The sequence below is a fragment of the Lipotes vexillifer genome, unplaced genomic scaffold (assembly GCF_000442215.2).
Source record: "Lipotes vexillifer unplaced genomic scaffold, Lipotes_vexillifer_v1.1 scaffold47, whole genome shotgun sequence".
In the NCBI taxonomy this organism is placed as follows: domain Eukaryota; kingdom Metazoa; phylum Chordata; class Mammalia; order Artiodactyla; family Lipotidae; genus Lipotes; species Lipotes vexillifer.
In genome coordinates this window covers 2,230,343-2,249,466 of record NW_006791298.1, presented here as the reverse complement: position 1 = coordinate 2,249,466, position 19,124 = coordinate 2,230,343, and the positions used below count along the sequence as shown (strand labels likewise).

Here is a 19,124-nt window from a genome sequence, read left to right as displayed (position 1 = left end):
TGCATACGTGGTGTATGTGCTACTCGATTTTGATGTAAAATGAATTTTATCCTCTGAATCAGGATCAGAAAATTTTGAAAGTCTGTCTAAAGTAACCAGAGGACCAGAACATTTTAAGGATGGAAGAAAATTTGTATTAGTGTGATAGACTGGAGAAGGGTACTATGCATGTATTTTGGAGCAGGTTAAAGGAAAATGCTAAGCATTGCCTCAGAGTTCCTCCTTCTGTGGTGTTATTCTAAATAAGAGGAGAAAATCCTGGCCTAGTGACACCTTATAACTTGAGAGGGCAAGGTGTTTAGGGCAGGATGTGTTACGATTTGACAGCTAGCTGTCTAGTATAATGCTACAGTTATATATCAGTAGCATTTACAGACAGCTGCTCTGAGAGACTCAAATGGAAAATAAAGCAGGTGAGAAGGGTCTGAAGTGGTAAGGGTCTTTTTATTATGGATAATAGTGCAAGAAAGAATCTAGAAAAGGCCACAGTGTTACTTGGATGAGGTGATAGGCCACATTTAGCTATGGAAACAGGGCAGTAGATTTACTTGTTACAGTGACACAACCTTGTAGCTGTAACATTTCTCTCTCTCTCTTCGTCTTCAGCTGGTATATCACTTTTGCCACTATTTCCATAGCTTTTTTTTTTTTCTTCAGCATGTTTTATTATTGAACTAGTATTATAAACTTAAATCAATAAATCATCCATCCACCCACCCGTTTATTCAACAAATTTTTTTTTTTTTTTTGCGGTAAGCGGGCCTCTCACTGCTGTGGCCTCTCCCGTCGCGGAGCACAGGCTCCGGACATGCAGGCTCAGCGGCCATGGCTCACGGGCCCAGCCACTCCGTGGCATGTGGGATCTTCCCAGACCGGGGCACGAACTCGTGTCCCCTGCATTGGCAGGCGGACTCCCAACCACTGTGCCACCAGGGAAGCCCTCAACAAATATTTTTTGAGCATTCATAATGTACTAAACACTGTTGGAGACTGGTAACTGGAAACTGGAACAAAGTGATTGTGAAAACTTAAAAAAGGATGATTGCTGGAAATATGGAGCAATGGAAAGCATTTACACTTGACTTTTGTACAGTTCCATAATTTTTTAACTATTAACATGTATGATTTTTATAAGTATTTTTAAATAGCTAGGATATTATGCATCAGGCAAGTGCATATTAAGTAAAAAGCAGAGATTAAAATTTTAATAAAGTAGAATTCAAGGTACAATTTCTCCTAAATGAGATACAGAAGGCAGGTTATTTATTTATTTATTTGTTTGTTTGTTTGTTTGTTTGGCTGTGCCGGGTCTTAGTTGTGGCATGCGGGATCTTCTTTGCAGCATGCAGAATCTTTTGTTGTGATGCACAGGCTCTTTGTTGCGGTGTGAACTTCTCTCTAGTTGTGGCGCACGAGCTCTAGAATGTGTAGGCTCAGTAGTCGTGGCATACGGACCTACTTGCCCCATGGCATGTGGGATCCTAGTTCCCCAACTAGGGATTGAACCCTTGTCCCCTGCATCGGAAGGCGGATTCTTAACCACTGGACCACCAGGGAAGTCCCCAGGTTTGTTTTTTTTTAATGAGAGATTACTGTCCACGATTGGGATATAGTAATCAGGAGTGTTTATGTACAGATTTGAAATGTGTCAGGCCAAAATTATTGGAAATACATAGAGATTTAAAAACAAAAATTAAATCCATACATTACTTTTAAGGACATTTGTTCTATTTGTTGACATGTATAGAAGTTATCTGTTGCTTCAGGAGTACATAGCAGTACATGCAGTGTGGAGGGGTGAGTGTCAGCTAGGCTTATTCACATGTTTGGCTATTGACTAGGGTCAACTGATCTAGACTGACTTCTGCTGGGAAAACTGAAATGATTCAGACCATTTCCATGTGTCTTAGCTTCCACTCTTATACTCTAGCAGGCCATCTTGGTCATGTTGTTATAGCAGTGAAGAAGTTCCAGAGAGGGGGCAAGCTTACTTACGCAAATGCTTTTCAAGTCTCTGTATCATGTTTGCTTACTGATTAGAACAAGTCTCGCGGCCAAGCCTAGGGGAAAGAATTGTGTCCCACCCAACAAAAGGCATGGAAACAGACAGGGAGTAAACAATGGAGGCCATTGATATAATCAGTTTAACAAGTGAAGTAGACAGAAATGTTGAATCTTGAGATAATCTGAATGTATTCTAAATAAGGACCATTTGAAGATCTGTATTCATTTCTGTACTCAAAAGGAGAGAATGTGCTCTTTTAGTAACTGATGGAACATTTACAATAATTAATTGTATATCTAGGTCACCGAAAAAAATCTTGAAGTCAGATTCTCTAACTATAACTCAGTAAAACTAAAAACCATTTATAAAAGTATTGACAAAAATCTCCAACCACTTAAAAATAAAAATCACTTTTTAAAATAATGGCATAAAAGAAGATCAGTTCTGTATCCTGTTTAGAATACAATTGTGAACAAATGAGATCTGGCTCAAGGTGAGCTCACAGTGATAAAGGAGGCTTAAATATGTTTATTACCAAATAGGATAAAAAGACAGTATATGAATTATGCATTAAAAATAATAAGATGTCAAATGCAGGAGGTTTGGATTAATAAAATGTAAAGACTTTTGAATAAAAGAATAAAATCAATCTCTACCTATTTTAACTGTAAGAAAAAATATTACTTTAAATTGAGAATTCTTTGTTAATTGGACATGGTTCGGTTTTTTGTCTCTTTTCCCCCATTGGTTGAGGTCTTTTTAGAGTTTTCTTTCTGGTCTTATTATCAGGATAGTTGTCTTGTTTTTTTTTTTTTTTTTTTGCGGCCTTTTTCAACTCCCTAAGGAAATTTATGAGTTTTCTAATTGATGATTTTTTTTTTTTTTGCGGTATGCGGGCCTCTCACTGTTGTGGCCTCTCCCGTTGCGGAGCACAGGCTCCGGACGCGCAGGCTCAGCGGCCATGGCTCACGGGCCCAGCCGCTCCGCGGCATGTGGGACCCTCCCAGACGGGGGCATGAACCCGCATCCCCTGCATCGGCAGGCGGACTCCCAACCACTGCACCACCAGGGAAGCCCGTCTTGTTTTTTTTAAGAGTAGTTTTTTTGTTGTTACTTCTTTCTTTTCTTTTTCAAATGTAGCCAATGCTCTATATTTTGCATTTAAGAAATTTGGTGATATAGAGTTGAAAAGACAAATGAAAACTCAAGTGTAACAAATTTATGAGTGTCATATATATATATATATATATATATATACATATACACACATACATATATATGTGTTTTCTGTCTACATTCCTGTTTTCTTCTCTTTATCTCCCTCTAACTTGCATCATTTTTTCTATATTTTAGAGTGCCCTGTAACCCCTTATAAATACAGATAATGGGCTGTAAATAAATCTATAAAATTTAAAAATAGATAGCAATATTATAGCTCTTAATACAATTTGAAAGCAAGAAGGAAGAAAATAGGTTACTATATTTATTTTTAATCATAATTATATTAATTTAATTTTACTTTTCATTCAGACTGAATTGAAAGAAGAAGGGCAGGATTATTAACAGGCAATATAAACTTATTTTCAATGTACTGTATTTTTAAAATCTAATACTTTTCCCTCTATTTTTAAAATCAGGAAGGAGATCGCTTAAGTGATGAAGATCTGTACAAATTCCTTGCTGACATGAGAAGGCCATCTTCTGTTTTACGGCGACTAAGACCTATTACAGGTATTTTAAGATTTTGTGTAAACGTGATGACAACTATTATCATCATTAATAATTGTATTTTTTATAATTATCTATTCCTTTTTTCAGTTATCTAGCCCATATGTGTTTCTGTGCTCAATACCTGTCAGCCTTCTTCATTTCATTATTCTGCTCTCATGTAATCTAACAGTTTGGATGCAGGATTCAGTACCTTTGATAATTTGAGTATGGAAATGAGAATGATGAATAATACTGTGGCTTAAAATTATTTTCTAGAGGGAAAAAAATACATGTAATGGTAGATATTCAGAAATAGATTCATATTATGATCAGAGCAAACCATTTCAGAGTAAAACTATTTTGAAATCTACCAAATTTAAAGTAAGTCATTTAATCTTCAAAATGTTGGCTTGTTTCTATACTAGATCCCTCTGGTTTTGTTCTTTTTCGCCCTCTTCGTCCTTTCCATTCATTCATTCAGTAAGCATTTATTATTTTATGTCTTTATGTCTGTATTAGTAATTTGTAAGTTTGAGACTTGATAAGACGAAATAATTTAGAGGTCTGAGATGATAGCAATTTTGGTTTCTTCCCAGACTTCTTGCAAAAATAGGATCTAAATCCTTCCAAAAATGCTTTTAGTGTGAAGTTGTTATTTATTATGTTTACATTGTTTTTATGATGTATTTTTATATGCAGCTCAGCTGAAGATAGACATTTCTCCTGCACCTGAAAATCCCCATTATTGCCTAACACCAGAGCTGCTTCAAGTGAAACTTTACCCTGACAGTAGAGTTAGACCTACCAGAGAAATTTTGGAGTTTCCTGCACGGGATGTCTATATTCCAAACACTACTTACAGGTAGCACATTTTAATTTTGGAGAATTCTGAAATAAGGTACTATATATTCTAATATTAATAGAGAGTGAAACTCTTCAAAAATCTTTTGTAGCTTTGTTACTTATTCCATTTCTTCACGATTTTATTAATAGCTGTAATGTATTAAGGTATTGCTGTGCAAGCGGTATAATGTTAGTTACCTTACATACATTATCTTATTTAATGCTCATAGCTTGAGGTAGGTATTACCTTCATTTTAGAAGTGAGTAAACTGAGGGATAAAGAGGTTATACTTTACTGTGTTGGAGCTAGCGTTTGAATTTTGTGGGTTGTTAGGTTAAAACGTTTGAACTCCTAGTTACTGTATTTCCTCATGTGTTCTTATTAGCAGAATCTAGCATTACACATGAATCATATGTATGTGCCTGCACTATGTTCTAACAATAAACAATACTTGATGATTCTACATTACTCAGAGAATACTTGACACAAGGTTATTGGATAGGCTTTTAGGCTGAACTTGCATAACTCCAGGGGTACCATTTAGATATACTCTTTATGAATGAGGCTCCCTTTATTTGTGAATGCTGAGACCATGACTTGACATGTCTATTGGGATACCCAACAGGGCCGCTCAGACATAAGTTTCTGCCTAGACTTCCCCATCTTAATGTATTTCACCACCGTTTACCCAGTTCCTGAGGCCAAAAGTTTTGGAATCAAAATGATTTCTCTCCTTTTGTTATTCCTCACATTTACTCCCCCACGAAGTTTTGTAGGCTCTGCTTCAAAATGAATCCAAATCCAATACTTTGTACCTCCTCCACCTTTAAAATTCTAGTCAAGTTACCATCCAGATCAGCACTGTCAAACAGAAATATAATGGGAACCACATTTGTAATGTAAAATTTTATAGTTGCTACATTAAAAAAAATAGAAACAAGTGAAATTAATCATATGTTATTTAACCCAATATATCTAAAATAGTATTTTAACATGTAATAAATGTGAAAAATTCTTTTACTTTTCTTCCACTCCTACTAAAAATCTTCAAAGTCTGGTGCATATTTTACACTTAAAGTGCATCTCAGTTCAGATGAGCCACATTTCAAATGGTCAATAGTCAGATGGGACTAGAAGCTAGAATATTGGACAGCCGCTGATCTCGAATTTTGTGTACCTTTTAAAATTTCATCTTATTTCTACCCCTGCCTCAGTCAATTCTCAGCGTTGTAGTCAGAGAGATTTTTAAAAGATATAAATCAGATCATTTATTCCTCTGCCTAAAGCCCTCCAGTGGCTTCTATTATAAGCAGAACAAGAATGAATTTTTTTACTGTAGTCTATAAGACTGTATGATCTGCCTTTCTCTAACGTCATATCTTACTAATCTCTGTCTTGCTCATTTTAGCCTCAGTGGCCTTTTTGTTCATCCTTGAACAAACAAAATTCTGCCTAAGATTTTATGATTTTTTTTCTTCTCTTTGCCTGTTATGTTTTTCCCCAGATAGTCATATGACTTGATTCCTTATTCAGTCATGTATCTGCTTACAGGACATTCTCGTGATCTGCTGCTTCCCTACTCTAGCTTTTTACCCTTCCTTGTATTTATCATTATCTGGCACTGTAATATGTAGTTATATGATCATTTTTCCTCTTTCTCATTAGAATGTAATTACTGTAAAGGGCAGGGACTTGTCTGTTTTGTTTACCACTTTATCTCCAGCATCTAGAATAGTGTACAAGCACATGGAGAGCACACAGTAAATACTTACTCAGTGAGTTAAGAAATAAGACATTGTACAGTGGTATGAATGGAATTTAGAGTCATGCAGATATGGGTGTGACTTCTGACTCCACTGTTTATTGTTTAAGTAACTTGTTTTAAGTTACCAATTTATTGGCACTCAGTTTTATTAATAAAATGTGAGATGATAATACCTGTCTTCTCTTGTGAGGGTACAGAGCGCAAAGCATTACACGTGATTGGCACATAGTGTGAGTAAAATTCCTGGAAGATAGGCTGAAGAAAATATATACTGCTTTTTCAAAAGAAACAGGTAATATAAGTATTCTCCTATAAATTATATATATAACTATTTAAAAGGACATGGAATAAAGAAGTGATCCAAGGTTTGTATTGAACAATTTAGAGGTTATCAACTCTCTCTATTATCTAGTACAGGAATCTCATCTAGAACATTCCTAACTTGTGTTTATCTGTCTTTCCCCTGCTTGGATTATTTCAGAGACAGGGAAAATGGAATTGGGGACCATGAGGGGTCTTTCCTTTCATTTTGCTACTTACCTTTGTTATTTATTTACATATTTATATATTTTAAACAAACTATATAAATATACTTAAAGTTCACATAGTTCCATAGGCTTAAAATTAAAAACAGAGGTCCTTCATCTTATTCCTACCAACTTTTCCCTATGCCGATGTCTAATCTTTATTGTCACCCACTAGTAACTCTTTTTGATCCTTCTTTTGGTATTTTGCTCTTTGTTTCTAAATAGCATGTTCATGCTGCTATTTCTTGATTCTTTTTCAAGATTTAACTCTGATATCTCCTCCTTAAAAAAATACATATACTTGCATAAATCCAGAAAAAAATATACTTGTCAGCTCTGTAAAGCTTCATATTATCAATTATTTCCTCTCTTGCACCTTCCTTGGTCCCTTTGCAACTAAATTATAAGTTAGTATAGCAGGGGAAGTTTTCTAGGCTCACTAGGCTTACTGTACAGTTGTCATCTTAGAGCCTTTTTACCATTTTCCTAGAAATTCTGTTTGCATTTCTTTTGCAATGGAGTTCTTATCTCCTATATATTTTTTTCTTTCTTGGTTTACTCATTATACTGAGAGCCTTTAGTATCTTCCTGGATTAGGGTGTAGGAAAGTACCTGGCACATATTATATGCTTGATAGAAGTTAGTCATTATTATTATCATTGGCTTTATTACATTACATTTACCCAATCGTTACACAACTTGAGAGAGATTGGTTTGAAAGCTTAAGGATACTGGTCTTTTGGGGTATAATTGGCTAAGAGAATGATTTTAAAAAGGAAGGTTATCAAAGTCACTAGTGGCCTTTTTTGTATTATTACTTGGGCCTTCAATGTCCAGTGAGACCTGAATACCAAATCGTATAGGTTGCTTATTGTACTTAGAACTGTGAAAAAATTTTAGTCTCAGGCAGCTAATATTTTTTAGGAATTTGTAATTTTTAAAAAAACCTTTCACTTATCTAGAAAATCTAGCATAGATAGAAATAATTTTAGAATAACAGGAGATATACTCAGCAGATATCAGCTGACACGCAGATATCATAAAATTTTACATAAATTTCCATAAATATTTGCTGACTGAATTGTTGTATTGGATTACAGTAATACTCTTCTAGCTTAGTTTGAATTCTTTCTACCTTCTGAGGCATGTTTCAAGGTATGTTTCAAGGTAAGCAGTGATTTCTGGTAATACATGTTAGTAGGCATTATGCAATCTATATGTGTACATTTTCCCAGTGAATACTGTTTAAAAAAGAAAGTAAAGTTGACACAAGGACTCCTTTTAGTTTATATATAGCCATTATCTCTTTAACTCTGCACAGCAGCCTGCACAGAGCCAATACAATTATCCCTGTCTTACAGATGACAAAGCTGACATTCCATAGGGTTCAAAATTATATCTGAATGAAACAGAAATTTAAGCAATTTTAGTGTGAGGTTTTTCTTGTTTTTTTTGGCTGCTTGGCATGCAGGATCTCATTGCCCTAACCAGGGATTGAACATGCACCCCCTGCAGTGGAAGCACGGAGTCTTAACCACTGGACCGCCAGGGAAGCCCTATAAGATTCCTTTTAGTTTATATATAGCCATTATCTCATTAACTCTGCACAGCAGCTTGCACAGAGCCAATACAATTATCCCTGTTTTATAGATGACAGAGCTGACATACCGTAGGGTTCAAATTTGTATCTGAAAAAACCAGAAATTTAAGCATTTTTAGTGTGAGTTTTAAGAAAGTATTTGCACATTGTATTTATTTTTAGTAGTAAACGTGAGTGTACTTTAAAGGGTTTCAAGGGATAAAAAAGATTAACAAAATTATTGTCTGAGTAGAGGGAGAATGAATGGATGTGATTGACGCAAACATTTGACAAGTGAGAAATCATAGGGAGAACTGTATTCTGAAAGTGGCAGATCTCCTGTTACTTAACACCTATTGCTTCCAATTTTTATAGTTATCAAATAATTTAGAAAAAGCTATCTAAAAGGATATGTATGTAAAAAATATACTTTTTAGCTTAATTTTTTATGTTTTACATTATAATATGCTTTTAAAGATATTATTGAGATTTCTCTTTTTTTTAACGTTGTAATATTTTATTTCAAAAGAACCATTTACTTTTCCTCTACACATGATTTTTTTTTAACATCTTTATTGGAGTATAATTGCTTTACAATTGTGTGTTGGTTTCTGCTTTATAACAAAGTGAATCAGCTATACATATACATATATCCCCATATCTCTTCCCTCTTTCTCAAAGAGGTTTTTTAAAAAAAATCTTTACTAAGCTATACCTAAAGTTAGAGATTTTCACATTCAAGTAAAGTCTGTCTTTTTTTCCCCACCACATGTGGTTGTTCACTCATTCTTTCAAAATGTTAACAACAGAAGGGACTTGGTCTGTTCAAATCCTCTATAGGGGTAAATTAGGATGCACAGATACATGGTAGTTTTTTTTTTTTGGCGGTACGCGGGCCTCTCACTGTTGTGGCCTCTCCTGTTGCAGAGCACAGGCTCCGGATGCGCAGGCTCAGTGGCCATGGCTCACGGGCCTAGCCGCTCCGCGGCATGTGGGATCTTCCCGGACCGGGGCACAAACCCATGTCCCCTGCATCGGCAGGTGGGCTCTCAAACACTGCACCACCAGGGAAGCCCTATGTGGTAGTTTTTAGCAATTAAGAACTGAATAACATATTTCTTATTGTGCAAAACAAGTGGAGATAATTTATATCAATTGCTTGCTTTATCAAGAAAATACTTATGTTATCACTCTATCGTAGAAGAAATGCTAGTGCAGTTGTTACATTAAGATAATCAAATAAAAAACTTTCTTATTCATGGAAAAAAATTTTTTTTGTTGACTATCTGAAATCACTTGAAAGTTAGGTAGTAGATTGTGTGTAATGCTACTCATGTTCCAAATTTGTACTTGAGTTGCACTGTTGCACTTGAGTTAAAAGATCATGGTACATCTAACTGAGCAAATGCCCGTGTGTTTTATTGACATCCAGTTTTTAAGAGATATGTCATAGAGCGCATGATATTCTTGGTGAGACTATTAAGAGTTAGTTTCTTTCCCCCAAATAGCCTTAGTTGTAATCACCTATTGAACTTTCATATCTTTGTTCTTCTTCCATTTCATAGAAAGACCATATCCAGCAAATATGCTGTTACCAAGAATATAAGAATGAATACAGTGGTTCAGACTTGGTGACACTGAGAAACAAAATGAAAGGATGTGGTTCATTTTGATCTGGACCTTAGTTAGCAGTTAGTAATACACCCCCATTCATCTCTCAGTAATCCTTAGTAAATCTATATTATCTGTGACATTAACCTGATTATAGTTTTAAACTTTTTATAGTGGAAAATTACGAACATACACGAAAGTATATAGAATAGTACAGTTAACCTCCATTGTCATTCTTATTTCATCTGTTACCTGTTCCTTTTTTTTTTCTGTAATACTTTAAAATGAAGCCTAGTCATCATATCATTTCACCAGTCAGTCCTTCAGTTATGTATTTCTAACAGATAAGGACTTAAAAAAAATTAGCCACAATAACATTTGAAATGTTTTATTATTGCTTTATAATTTTACCCTGTGTCAGTTTTCTCCTGGGTAGTTTAATAAGTTTATTGTATAGTGATTGAATTTTTTCCCTAAAATTCTGTTTCTAGGAATAGCTTGGTCAATCAAAGTAAATTTGTACAGTTGGCCCTTCATATTAGTGAGTTCCATATCTGCAGATTCAAACAACTGAAGATTGAAAATATTTGGAAAAATAAATTCCAGAAAGATCTAAAAAGTAAAACTTGAATTTGCTGTGCACTGGCAACTATTCACATAGTGTTTACATTGTATTAAGTATTAAAAGTAATCTAGAGATGATTTAAAATATGCGGGAGGATGTGCATAGGTTATATGCAAACACTTAACCATTTTATATAAGGTACTTGAGCATCCACGGATTTTGGTATCCTCAGTGGTCCTGAAACCACTCCCCTTGGATACCAAGGGAAGACTATACTACTTATATTATGACATGAGAGCCATGTAATTCATGTTTCTTAAACTAGGTTATCATATGATGGTAGGTCTCCCTTCAGGGTTGGGGTTCTTAATACCATTTGGCAGTCTTGTGAATCCTTTGATTCTTGTTTGGGAATAATCTTTCTGAATGTATAAAATGAAATACATAGGATAATAAAGGAAATCAATTATATTAAATAACAATTATCAAGATTTTAAGTTATGATATGTTTCTTTATTAATGAATTAAATAACAAGATCTAGCTGCAGGTCTAAAAACTACCATATTCTCTAGGTAGTAATAAACGTGAACAGTGTTTTAAGATGTCTGCAATAGTTGTGATATAAAGTCATGTATGATTTCTATTAATGACAAAGTCTCATGTATTGCTAATACTGGTATGGTTTGTTTCCTGCATTAAAAATTTAAGGAAGTGTAAATTTCAGTGAAAATTAAGGAGTATTTTTTTTTCCATTCAAGTTTTCGGTTCTCTGCTTTAGAGAGTATTGGTCTTTGTTTTTATTTTTTAGTTTTCATAGATGTCACAAACTATTGCCATACTCCACTGTTTTGGTTTTGCCCTAGATATAACACTCTGGCTTTTATACTATTTAATTGGTCCTAGTTTATTTTAACTACAAAAATTCTTGATTTGAGAGGTCTGTCCTCTAACATTTTAACATAGCCACCCAGGAGTTTTTAACTAGGGGCTTGAACATGGTGGAGTGTTATCTCAGACTCCAAGGGAAGGAGTAAAATTCCAGAAACAGCAGCAGAATGTGAGGAGAGCATTTTTGTTCCCCTGTCCTGAGAGTTAGAGTATTTTCTGTTAGGAAGCATTTGTATGGAGTATTTACTTAAAGAGAGGTGAATAGTGATACCCAAAATCCAGATTTTGCAAGTATATACATTTGTTTAGAACTTTGTAGTTCATACAGCCATTCAAATACAGTATCTTACTTGATAATTACAGGTCCATGAAGTAGATTTGACAAAGTTATTATTATTCCCATATATATGGGATATGGAAACTGAGGCTTAGTTGCTTATTTGAAGATAAACAGAGCCTTACATCTTTAAAGATACAGGTTATTGCTTTGTCAAATAAATGTAATCATTTTGTTAGATGTATGATTGTTCTTGGGATTAAAGATATGAATTTAGGAAAACAGTTTTTATGTTTGAGATGGGATCTCTGATTTTATATTTTCTAAAATGTCATTGAAACCTCATTTTATAAAGGCTTATTAGGGAGATTGTTAATCCTAATTTCATGACCTTGAACTGCTCATTTCACACCAGTTGAGTAATTTTGCCCTATTTGATTTGCCATGAAAACACTTTGGACTTTGATAAAAGGGCCAACATTTGATCACTTTGTAGTACATGCGTAAGTGCAGTGTTTGTGGTTGTTAGTTATGGGAGAAAAACAAAAGGACATTTGATTATTCTATAACAGAATGTGGAATATGTAACAATACCTATTTGGAATGGGTTTTATAAGGAGGTAAATAGTAGATACTCAAATACTGATTAATGAATACATTTTTGATTAATGAATGAGTTAATTGATTTCCATGAGTTATTAGGAAGAAAAGATACAAGCGTGAAAACATGCTGATTCTAGGATGACAGGATTTAAATAGATTATACTACAGTAGGTAACTCCTACATGAGAAATGTATATACTTGCTCTCAGTAAAATTCACACTAGTTAAGAGTAAACTCTTGGTATAGAAATTCTGTAGGAATTCACTAAAATCAAGTAGATTGACTATCTTTGGTGCTCTTGGGGTTTTTATTACTATTTTTCACTATTTTTAGTGTTATGATTTGCCAGATTTATTTTTTTGTCTTGTCTTTACTTGTAAAGTGCCAATTGAAGGGGTCCAGACAGTAATGCTGCAAGGTTTCAGAGGAAGGACCTCCATTTACTAGGATATTTGTGGAATAAGTGAGATCCTCTGTGCTACCTTGAAGTATAAATAGCATCTAGCCAAGCAGAAAGGTGTGGAGAGGCATTCTAGGAAAATGGAATGGCATTAGGAAAGTATACAGGGGATGTTTCAAAGTGAATAATTTTAATTAGATCTGAGGGTTTGTGTTGGGCAGGAAATGGTTAAAGAAGTATTTTGGGGTCAGATTATAGAAATCCTTGAACACCTGGAAGAGATTTGGATTTTGCTTTGTAGGCTTATGCTCTTCTAATTGGGGTACACATTCTTGTGAGGGCACAGCTAAATAAGATATGCAAGTCATGGTAGAGGAGAGGTGGTACACAAAGTTAATTGCAAAGCCAAAGATGCCTCCTGGGTTCTAAGCTTTTATGAGTGGAAGCATGGTAGTGCCATTAATGTATATAAAGAAATAAGGCATGGACATATATACATTACCAAACGTAAGGTAGATAGCTAGTGGGAAGCAGCCGCATAGCACAGGGAGATCAGCTCGGTGCTTTGTGACCACATAGAGGGGTGGGATAGGGAGGGTGGGAGGGAGGGAGACGCAAGAGGGAAGAGATTCGGGAACATATGTATATGTATAACTGATTCACTTTGTTATAAAGCAGAAACTGACACACCATTGTAAAGCAGTTATACTTCAATAAAGATGTATACTCCAATTGGAGTAAAGATGTATACTCCAATAAATTATACTCCAATAAAGATGTATACTCCAATAAAAAGAGAGAAATAAGGAGAAGAGTGTGAAAAGGTAAAAGGGAGAACCAGCAGAAGCTGTAAGGTATTGATGAATTTGTTATTTGATAAATTGAGTTTGAAGAGGCTATAGGATATCAAAAGGAGAAATGGCAGGTAGGCAATGGAAGAAGGGGAACTGGAGAGAGATCTGGGAGTAATATGTAGATTTGGGAACTTTATTCATGGAAAAAGATGAGTCTTTGAGAGTAGATAGAATTTCTGAGGGTCAGAGTAGAAGAGATGACTGAGTATTGTACATTGGTCCACAATGCTTAAGACGAGGATGGATTAGGGCTTTAAAGATGGGTTCAAGTTGGAGATAATCCTTGCAGAGTATAGTAGTATTGTGGAAGCAAACTGAAGGTCAAGTTTGAGAAAAGAATATTGTTATTAGTAAGTAGTAGAGAAACCAAAGGGAATGTGGTCTAAGAGGTCACTAGATTTGACAGTTGTGTTAGTGGTACAATTAGAACACTTTTGGCAAACTAGTGAGGATAGAAGGACACAATTTCGTGAACCACAAAGAAAAAAAATCCTTTTTCTTTCTCTACCAGAATTCTCTCTCAATCTGAGCTTTATATACAGAAAAAAACTCACTTAATATTCCTAAATGGAACAAAATATTGTGTGAGAATTATAAAAAATTGGAAAACAGAGACAAAAATTGGTATATTAAATAATGCATTATTTTGCATTTGAAAGCTTCCTATTTTAAGCCATTTTGGCATTCTCGCTCTAAAAAGTCAATTTGGACAGCTTGAATGTGGTTCTGAAAAAAAGAAAACCTACTCTTGCCTTTATTCTTTTGTATTTTTTGGAACAAAATATTTATGTAGGATCCACATAGATCATCCATATTTGCATGTGTCATACAGTAAAAATATATATGACATATATTGGGTAATTTAACATACAGAATGCTGAATATTTATTGACTAATGTGAGTCACTGTATAGCTTGGGCACTAACCTTTAAAAATTGGATTTAATTCAAGACTTTATTTCTCCTTGGTAGTTTCTTTAAAAACGTATTTAAAAATAAATACTGACAAGTGATACTATGGTCAGAATATCCTCTAATAATTCTTGAGGATTTAGAATTTATTTAAATTAGAAATAACATAATCATACTTCTATCGGATGTCAATAAAAAACTGCAAGAATTGGACTTCCCTGACTCCATGCCTCCACTGCAGAGGGCACGGGTTTGATGCCTGGTCGGGGAACTAAGATTCCACATGCTGTGGCACAGCCAAAAAAAAAAAAGCTACAAGAATTAAAATTTCTATAATTTAGGGGACTGAGTCTTTATTGAATTTGGAAACATACATGAACATCTCTCAGACTGTTTAAACATTTAGTTACTTGTTATGATTCTTAATTGTTTGAAAACCTACACATAAGTATTAGACTCACACTGTGTTCAAGGGGAATAAATGATAAAACTTTAACTTGATGCCACCAATACATTCATTCTTATTGTTTTCTGACAAGATCCCTTTAAAATTATTTGTTTTCACAATATTAAGTGTTAAAATGTGTATACAGTACAGATAAGTTAACAAACAAGTTAAGCTACAGCAGTACTTGATATTTAAAGTCAATATGACTTAGCAGTTATGATCTACTGTATATAAGACTGTGAATCTATTTCAGTACAGTATTTCATCCTGCTTCATTTGGCTTCATAAACAAAGCATACCAAACATTTACTCCAAATTATTTTGTAGCAAAATGAAGTATCAGTTTTAAGGTTCATATTATCAATTTTCACATGTACTCTGAACTGACTGAATTTTAGTTTTGAAATTAATATTACAGCATTTAAGAAATGTACAATTATTAGTCCTTTATAGTTATTCAAGTTTAGAATTTTAGCAAGAAAAGTAGTTTTTAAACTGAGGAAGTTGTAAAATTAGCTCACATGATGACTTTGAAAATAAAAGTCTCTTTGTAAGTTTTTTATTTAGAAAGGTTATTTGAAAATTCACCCATTGGTTACAATTCAGATTGTGACCATCTAAAATTGATTCGCACATCACAAAATATATGAATAAATGATCATAAGAATTTTGATTGAGAAAGGTAAATGGTGTTCTTTGAGGTGATGTGATGATATGTTTAATATTAAGTTGGTAGTGGCTTTAATATAAAGAATTTATTTCTAAAGCCTTCTATTAGGGATTTCATACCAGATTTTTAAACCACAGTAATTTCGGATGAGTTTAATGTTTAATTTATTGGCTTTTTAAATTGCCTCAGTTCATTCAGAATTTTCTGAATCTGTTGGGCGGATCAACATTTTGGTTGATTTGATAGAGTATAACCTTCCATTTTGAGACTTCCAGCATATTCCTCTTCTCCTCTCTGGCTTAGTCTTTGCTTTTGGCTTGTTATATTTACCATTTAGGTTGTTTTCCCCACATACTTCATGACACCACCAACCTCCTAAAAAGGATAGATATGCAGTTTAATAGATACAAACTCATACGTAGTTACTGTTATTATATTTCCCCAGTGAGTAGATCTTCATTTCTTATAAATAGAACAGTGTTGTATACATATATTCCAATTTAAAAGAATTTATACAAGTCTCATATACCTGACCAAAAATAAAATATCTGAGAAAGGTTAGAGGTAAAATACGTACTAGAATCAAGTTAACACTTACGTTGAGACGTTTACCTATAGAGAAAATGTTTATATTGGATTCAGATTTTAAAGAGTTGACATTGAAAGATATTAGCTGTTACTTTGGGAAGTATTTTGAAACTTTGAAAATAAAGTATTTATATTAGGAACAGGTTACCTGAATTACTTTCTGGACAGTTGAAGTGTCCTTTTGCTTTGTGATCCCAAGTAGAAAACATCAAATCTTTGTGTTCTGGGAGTGCGTTGGGGACATTGCCAGCAATCTCAACTAGATGTAGTGTATAGTTGGTTTCATGATCTCCCAAGTGAAAAGAATATTCAATATAATGCTTGTTGTCTTTCCAATCTTCTAGCTCAATTCGTAAGATATATTTAGATTGCTTTACTAGGGAGTATATCTTCTCTAGACCCAACCAAAATTCTCCTGAAAAGAAAAGTTGTAAAAATCTGTGGATTGTTAACTGCAGATTAGGCAGCAACTATTTTTTTTGAGAGTGTTCTTTTTTTTTTTGGTTTAAGTAGATTAGATGTTTTAGTCTTGAATCCCTTGGCTATTTTAGAGTCTCGTAAAATATTTCTTTTTAAAACAATTTTATTGAAGATAGCTATGTTAAAATAGTGATAGGTGTTAAAATACAACAAGTGTTAAAATAGTAATAGGCCTACCTAAAGTCTGATTATCCTTTCTAAAATGGATATTATCAGGCATATTTCACAGGTGAAACATGTTAGACTATTATAAGTACTTTTAGGGCTAGTCATTGGTAAAGTATTATCTAACTTCTGGGTCCTTATATGTACTGGCTTTACTGTCAGCTGTTTATTAATATGAATATACTATCAAGAGATTTGTTAAGTATTTCCAGAGACTTGTATAATAGTGTAATTTTCCTCAAATATAATCTTGGCCTTTGATATTTGCTTGATATATATGTTTTCTTTGTAGAAAAAGGAGGAAATAAATTAAAAAAAAAACATTTTAAATTAAAAAGCATAATTTTTAATAACTTTTCTCTATAATTAAAAAATTTTATTTGGAATTAAAAACATAACATATTGTAAATACAAATAGATATCTCTGATTATCACAGTTACTCTCTCTTTAATTATCCCCTTTATTAAAGCATTTAAGGAAAAAAAGTCAAAATTTCCTTACTGCTGTTGAATTTGTAGATTTCATTTTAAGAATTGCAAAATACAAATGGCTTACTTTCTTGTAGAAATAAGTGAGTACTCTAGATTCTCTCAGAAGAAGATTTGGAGCTACAAAACATATCACTGATTCTACCTTTTAGTTAGGGACTTAACTGGTAGTTTGAATACAGAATTGTTTAAATGATCAAGTAGTACTGAATGTTTAAAAATTCGATATAATAATGGATGTTATCCACTTTATTAATGAGTACATGTACATCACTCATGGATTTTTATAATGTACTTTTTGGATTTTATTATTTTATTTATTTATTTTTTTTTTTGCGGTATGTGGGCCTCTCACTGTTGCGGAGCACAGGCTCCGGACGCGCAGGCTCAGCGGCCATGGCTCACGGGCCCAGCCGCTCTGTGGCATGAGGTATCTTCCCGGACCGGGGCACGAACCCGTGTCCCCTGCATCGGCAGGCGGACTCTCAACCACTGCGCCACCAGGGAAGCCCTACTTTTTGGATTTTAAACCTCTGTCATTTACTTTTATTTTGCTTATTTTGTTTTTTACCTTATTTTGTGATCAAAATATAATTTTCATTGAATTAAATTAAATTTATTTTAAACCACACATTGTATAGTATACATTTATCATATTTAAATAATTGAAATCTAAACATTTTGTACTGTACATCTGACAGCTTCCTTGTGCCTTCCAACTTCCAAATAGTTAATATCTAAAATGTTAATAAGAAAGTAGAATGACCAGTGATAAGGATGGTTTTCTTTGTAGCCCATTCATAGCATTTAGCACTTATTTGAAACACTTAGCCCTTAATCAAATTTATCTTTGATAATTATAATTATGATAATTAGAAGCCATCCAATTAAATTGTGATAAGTATACATAGAACAGACATGTAATTGTGAAAAGTATAATTCAAATAAAGACACTTGTAATAAGTTCAGTACTTACAAATGTGTAGTTATTTGTTAATAATTTATATGAAGGCTGGGAGTGTTCCTCATTCATTGTTGTATTTATAATGCCCAGTCTGTAATAGGCTCTTAATAAATATTCTTAAGTTAACCAGTGAATGAAGTCAGCTTACCATCAAGCCTCCCAAAACCATATTTGTAGTTTTCCCAAGTTTCATTGAAGTTTTGTGATCCATCTATTCGGTGTTGAATTAATGTCCATGAACTACCTGAATATAATGAACAGATTGTTTATTTTCAGTAGACTGATGCTGATAGTTGTAACAAAATGCGTTTTTTTTGTTTGGTTTTAATTGGTGGCTGTACAAGGTAGTTATTAGTGTTGTTATGGTAATAACATTTTATTATTTATTATGAGCCCAAGAAGTTAAGTGAAGGGCAACTAATGAATTTGTCTTAATAAACTTATTGACAAATGTTATTTTAGATTATTTTATAGAAAAAGATGGAGAATATTGAGTAAATGCCTGAGTAAATACATAAACAAGACAAATATGAGTACTAGATCTGTATAACTACTTGTGTTATATATATTTCATTTTATATGTATTCAGAACAAAAATAACAGGATTAGCCTTACTAATAGGTAGTGAGTAACCTGAGCTAAGCTACTGTCTAGTTTCTCTTAGGCTCGTTTTACCTGATGTAACATCACAGTAGACATTGAAAACTTGAGAGTTGCTGGGTCTAATGGAATAGATGCCACTTTTATGTTCACCTCTATTATAAATGATGGTACAATCA

At 33.7% G+C, this 19,124-nt stretch overlaps 2 protein-coding genes across 9 annotated transcripts in view; one reads left to right on the top strand and one right to left on the bottom strand.

The window, feature by feature from the left end:
- Positions 1-19,124, top strand: part of DOCK7 (dedicator of cytokinesis 7) — a 220,162-nt gene that overhangs the window by 58,237 nt on the left and 142,801 nt on the right. For all 8 annotated transcript variants that reach the window (XM_007464292.1, XM_007464291.1, XM_007464290.1 and 5 more), the window contains 2 exons: positions 3,643-3,736; positions 4,415-4,577. In XM_007464292.1, coding sequence (XP_007464354.1) covers positions 3,643-3,736; positions 4,415-4,577 — 257 coding nt within the window. The remainder of the gene's footprint in view (positions 1-3,642; positions 3,737-4,414; positions 4,578-19,124) is intronic.
- The window catches only part of ANGPTL3 (angiopoietin like 3), an 8,583-nt gene continuing 5,003 nt past the window's right edge, over positions 15,545-19,124 (bottom strand). Inside the window, exons 4-7 of the mRNA XM_007464285.1 lie at positions 19,021-19,124; positions 18,494-18,589; positions 16,396-16,662; positions 15,545-16,034 (exon numbers count right to left, since the gene is read on the bottom strand). The exon at positions 19,021-19,124 is cut by the window's right edge and continues 19 nt beyond it. Coding sequence (XP_007464347.1) covers positions 15,850-16,034; positions 16,396-16,662; positions 18,494-18,589; positions 19,021-19,124 — 652 coding nt within the window. The 3' untranslated portion in view covers positions 15,545-15,849. The remainder of the gene's footprint in view (positions 16,035-16,395; positions 16,663-18,493; positions 18,590-19,020) is intronic.